The sequence below is a fragment of the Heptranchias perlo genome, chromosome 3, assembly GCF_035084215.1.
Source record: "Heptranchias perlo isolate sHepPer1 chromosome 3, sHepPer1.hap1, whole genome shotgun sequence".
NCBI lineage: Eukaryota > Metazoa > Chordata > Chondrichthyes > Hexanchiformes > Hexanchidae > Heptranchias > Heptranchias perlo.
The window spans coordinates 56,699,944-56,705,943 of NC_090327.1; the positions used below are offsets into that span (position 1 = coordinate 56,699,944).

At 42.0% G+C, this 6,000-nt stretch overlaps 1 protein-coding gene across 2 annotated transcripts in view; it reads right to left on the reverse strand.

Annotated features, from left to right (window-relative positions):
- adcy8 (adenylate cyclase 8 (brain)) overlaps nt 1-5,610 on the reverse strand; it is a 100,433-nt gene extending 94,823 nt beyond the window's left edge. Inside the window, exons 1-2 of one of the 2 annotated variants that reach the window (XM_067979755.1) lie at nt 4,260-5,610; nt 2,011-2,160 (exon numbers count right to left, since the gene is read on the reverse strand). In XM_067979755.1, coding sequence (XP_067835856.1) covers nt 2,011-2,160; nt 4,260-5,117 — 1,008 coding nt within the window. In that variant the 5' untranslated portion in view covers nt 5,118-5,610. Of the gene's footprint in view, nt 1-2,010; nt 2,184-4,228 lie in introns of both variants that reach the window. The other variant, XM_067979756.1, reaches the window with a different exon arrangement.
- Nucleotides 5,611-6,000: the final 390 nt, after the last annotated feature.

The following is a 6,000-nucleotide window of genomic DNA, read 5'->3' on the forward strand; positions in this document are numbered from 1 at the left end:
TCCTGCTTCCATTGTATTGTCACCACACAGAATGCATGCACACGTACAGCATGTAATCCCTGGTGGGCACCATATCAAGACACCACCAGCAGGCTGTGAAAGTTTCTATTCTCTCAATGCATCAGTCATTTTGTTCTGAAAAGCACAAAATGATGCTTTGAAAGAGAGTTTGAACCTTAGAAAGAACAAAATGTCAACTATTTGTGACACTACACTTGTCAACATAAGCAGCGTTACATTCTGTTCCAGCATCACTTTAAAAACAGGTTTCCTTTTATATTTCTTTTACACTGCAAAATATTTATTTAAATGTTTCCAGGAAGTTTAATACATCACTGACATATCGTATTTACTGAATAAGTGGTATTAAACTTAATGGATCCATTCCACATGCTTGAAGTGCTACCCTATTAAAGTAAACAACAATTTACTACTGAAGAAGTAGACATGCAAACCTATTGCTAGTGGCATATGGCTATAGTCAAACAGCATCTACACATTCAGGATCTTGATTTGCCAGACTCCAAATTCAGAAGATTTATCTTTAAAGTGACAATATTTCCAAATGGTCAAATGAAAGGCTGAATTTCGCATATATCTTAAGCACCACCTCAGTGATATGTACACACCAGCTTAGGGATCCCGGAGTCAGAGCTCAGTAAGAATAACTGATATCTGGAATTACTATTGTAACAGAATAAACAGTCTGTTCCCAAGTGTTTTTACGGTAGCTTGATTGATACAAAATTATTGTACAATGAGTTGCAGAAGCAACTTGTTTGAGAACACCCACCAAGTAAAGGGAGAGGGGTTCAGTCATCTCTCTTGCAACAGCTGGAATAAAGATTTAGATCTATTTTTGGTTTCTTCATAACTATTTGGAGGTGATTCGAGAAGAAACTGGATGATTGTAATAACTTTGTAACAACAGCAAGGAAGATTCCATTCTGAATGGTAGAGGTCAGTGTGACAACTGCTTGCCGAATACTAGACCCTACTAAAGGAACCTTGTTTATTAAACTCAGAAACAAAGCAGCTTCCTTATATTTTTTTGTGAAACCATGATAACGGTCTAAGGACCACTGCACAGAACACGAGTAATATTGAAAAAATTAGGAGAGAAGACAAGGTAAATCAAGAAGCAGTGATTGCATGTACAATATACATTTGAGTGGTGAAAAATCATGAACTTACTGAAATAAATACTGAATAATAGTTAATAATTAAATTAGTCAACTGTATTTCTGTAATAATCGTTTAAATGCTAATTGCAGAAGTAATCTTAAATTAGTAATTGTGAAACTAAAATCAAATCTGGCATTTACAGATGTCATATTCAGTACGTCATAGATAAGATCCCTAGCGTATGCTAGTTTTATTGAAAACTATTCGGTGTCGTTTGGTTTCCAAAATGTCGGTGGGGATGATTAAAATTAGCCAGAAGTACACAAAAATCTGTTATACCAACATTAACTCGCAATTTGATTTACTGCTGACGAGCGCCACCAAACAAAACTTTAACCTGATCATAAAGGATATTGTAATAGTGTTCATACCCTGACAGGTAGCTTTAGATCTTAATCATTGTGAAATTATTGAATCTACCAGGTTTTCGGAGCTTCAGTTCGTTAATCGTGTTGCACAAATACTGAATAGAAAATCGAGGTAGTTTTCGTTATTACACAGGGTTAGTGTCTGCTGATCCTTTACTATGGTCTATATCTATGATCTCTTTTCAAATACAACTGGAATTATTCATCACTGGTGGTTAATTCTGCAAATTATAGACTCAGAATTCCTTCTGTTTCTCCAGCAAAATTTAAAGCACTAGTTATTGATATCATAGTGCTTAAAATATAAATTTGATCTTTTTGTAGCAAATGACATTTACTTTATTATTTTTTCCACTTGCACACTTTTTAAGTATATTTATTAGACATTGTGTTAAGATTATATTTTGTGGTCAAGAGGCCAAGCCAGTTACGCCTGTGTCGTTGATTCCGCCCTCACCTGTCTCTGATTCTCTGTTTCCAGCCGCAGTCTGGCTTCTATACATCTCCTGGTTTCCAGGAACGCCTGGCGCTGAGCTCGGTCTGCCAGGTAACTGATAAATATCCCGGCCGTGTTCATACACATGAACAACACCGACTGGGCTATCACCTGAAACGGCAAAGACCAAGGCACTTCATTCTTCCCCTAGAAATATTTCATTTCTCTTCGGCGCCGTCTCACCTCCTCAAAATAATAGCAAAGCACAAGGCTGGTCAATACTACCGCTCTGTTTTATTTATAGTGGGGTGAACATGGATTTGCAATACTTTGACTGGCACTGAAATAAAGGACAACATGCCGGAAATACACCGCAAGTCAGTCAGCATCTGTAAAGAGAAAAGACAGGTTAATGTGTGGAGTATAAGACCCTCAGAACTACCACTGGTACTGATGGGATACGTTTACTGTCTTCTTCCCATGTCTTAATAGGTAAGGCCGCCACTAATTTATTGCATAATACAAATTCACTTTAAAATATGTTGCAATTATACAAGCATTTGATGTTTAATTGAAAAGAACTGATGTGGAATTTGTCTTCCGTTTCCATTAAGCGGGAGGGAGCACTGTCATAATGTCAAGTGTTTGATAGACTTCAAGGTACAATAAAAGGTGGTCAATATTTACAGAAAACGAACGAATAGCAGTTGGTAGCCATTGTACACAATATATTTAACCGTATTCTGATCAGAAATCTGAAATAAAAACTGAAAATGCTGGACACACTCAGGTCAGGCAGCTTTGTTTTTCTCTCCGCAGATGCTGCCTGATCTTCTAAGTGTTTCCAGCATTTTCCGTATTCTGACCAGACCTGCCGAGGTATGGTTTGCAAGCGGTTCCTCTCTATAACACCAGACCACTCACCCCGAGGAGCGTTACTGGGGAATGATGCAAACACACACACTCAAGTTTGGGCTCTATTACAGAGTGCATGACTCGAAGCAAGTTACTGACACGATTTAGGCGTATTGACTAAAGAGATACTCTGGCGGTACAGGAACAAGTAACCGCCGATTGTTAGGATTAACTTCAACCTCCGACCGTCAGTTCATCCTTTACACATGTGGAGAAGATGTTGCGGCCTTGGATGGTTTATGGGAGATATATTTTTATACGTATTTTACATACATTATAAAATATCTCTTTCTGATGGGTTTAGTTAATACTTATTTATTAAAGCTTAACTTGTGGACACGTTGATAAAGATAAACATCTATTTCAGGCCGTTTAATGTGCTCGGGGAAACTCGAAGACTTATGAAATGCAATAGTCTCATCTCTAGAGGGAGCCTGATCTCGCCGGTCTGATCAACAGGCTCGGTCTGAAGGCTGGGCTTTAACTACATGTCGGTGAAAGGACAAACGCAAGGGAAAGAGGGGCTAGAACGATAAGTGATGGCGATCCAGAGATCCTTCTTCTATCCTCATAAAAGTAACTACGCAGCAAAACAAAGTGCTTTCTTCTTGATCGTAAGAATATTTGTCAACAATACAATGTCATGAAGATCCCATTTTCTGACCAAGCAACTTTGACTGGGCTATCTGAGCCCACCATCCCACCAACTTCTTGCCTAGAAGTGAGGCACACTGAGCTACCACAGTGAAATGTCCCCACTGCGCAAAATCAGTGATTAAATAAAATATTTTCTCTGTGTTAGTTATCGACCTATATATGAGGCAGTGCCATCGCCAACCGCAAGTTCCCGATGGCTGAAGGTCAGCAGGATTTACAGGTACATTTTTAACCCATCCGACCTGGTGTAGCATGAAGTAGCACACCATATCCTGGGGAGGGAAAATCCTGACAGCAAATCCAAAATACTGCACATCACACTACATTAACATTCATCGGGCATAAATAAAACAGTCAGATATCAGCGCCGGGATAAACAGACTAAGATGAGGACAAAGACTGCTGAAAACAAGTGTAGAAAGATAAGAGAATGAGGGATCTGAACACAGATTCAGTTAATTCCATATCCAGATTACATAGATACAGCTGGGTAAACACTTCACTTATAAAGACAAAAAAACATGCAAGCCAAAGGTGTAGATTGATGGGCTAGGCCGAGATTAAATAAATCGTTTTCCGGCTACATTTATTCTAAATATAAATTGCAAATCGCTCTGCTTAGTTCGTCTGTCAGAAATGTAATGCCGTATTGTATGAATATATCCACATACCGCTTGTGTAAAATGTGCGTGAGCTACCTGGTTTGTGGTTGGGATTGCAGCTCGGGGGATGAGAAACTGCACCAAAACGTGAAGGGTGGAGGTCAGGAAGCCAGCCAAGATCGCCCAGGTCAAGGGCAGAGGAAGCATGCTATAAGTGGCAAAAAGGGTAAAAAGCACGTAACCGATGCCGTCTCCCAACAGTCCGTAGCCGAGGCCAGTGGCCAAAATCTGAGTGGCCATAACCACCCAGGTCACCAGGCCGCTGTACTGCAGGTAACTCTGCGAAGTCGTGTCCTTCTTCACCACCACTAAGGCACAGATAACCACCTCGATGCCGGTGAAAAATCCCAGCAGGATGCCTTTGACTGGGTCCATGGGGGTCGAGGCCAAGGTTAGGTGAAGGATCAGGACGGTTAGTTTGGTCAGCACGTCCAAGATGTTCATCACTACCACTGACTTGCGCCTCTGACCCAAGAAGTAGCGCTGGTAGAGTCGCTCCAGATCCCTGGACTTGAAGGAGTTCTTCAGAGTTGGGAAGATTACCCCTCGGTAGGTATAGCCCCAGTTGAGAAAGAAGTCGGAGTTACTGGGGGCGCAGTCCAGGTGCAGGAAGCCCAGATCGTTGCTAGTGCGCTCAGGGAACACTTTGGTGCTCCCGTTGTTGTGTCCGCTTATGGACACTTTGCCCGCAGATTGCTTCCTTCTGTTGGGACTCCATGAGTCTTCCGAAGATGAGATGGTTTTTGCGCTGGTTTGCTCATTTATGAACCTCTGTTCGGTGATGTGCCGAACAGCGTTTTGCCAAAGCAGTCTTTTAGGTCTCGTTCCTGGAGTCTTGTTAATGGTATAGAGTTCGTCGCTTGCGCTGGAGCATCTAACCTCAGATAATTCCATGATTTTGTATTTCCTTAATAGTAACACACACTATACAATTACCTCGAGCGTCCTTTCAGCTTCCATATTTAGCCAAGGATACTTTGCAACACAGATTAGCGGATGCTGAAACCTCACACGCCTGATTCCAATGATCATACTCACTATTGTTGCTTCCCCCCACTTAATCCGCTAATCGGAAGCCCAAATATTTCTAACCTGGAGATTTTGCATCCCGTCTTTAATGAAAAGTCGAGCCTGGGAAATGAACCTCACTTCCCGGTTCTCGCCTCTGCTCGACTGCGGACAAGAGTAATTGGATTCCCGTCAGAAAGAGCGCCGAACGTCCCATTAAGTAAACACGGTGCTAAAGTACTAAGAGCCAAGTGATTTTCTATGGAGAAAGGAAGCGGGGCGGAAGGCGAGCCATAGAACCGCGCCACAGCTCCAATGGGCGCCCGTGCTGAGAATAGTAGCAAGCGGAGGCAGTCGAGCGGTCCCTGCTTGTCTTATACTTGCTGCTGGCATTAGTGTTGCTGATAGTGTCAGTGCCGGGTATAGAATGGATTAAAACGCGTGCAGAGACTGACAGAGAAACACCGAGGGTGGGGGTGCTGACGTCAACTGCTCTCAGCAAATATGCATGGGGGGTGCAGGAGAGAGACAGAAGAGGAGACAAATAGGGAGAGGGAGTGGAAGGGATGCAAAAAAAGCAGAGATATCAACAGAAACTAATAGGCAAGTAGGCAGACAGAAATGGGACAGGAACAGATATGGAACCAATGTAGATTGTAAAAGAGAGAGGCGGAAATAGTGGCACAAAGAAACAGAGACCGTGAGACAGAGGACCCGAAGAGAGGAGCAGGAAAAGGGACAGAGAAGGAACAAAGATAGTAAAAGTGAC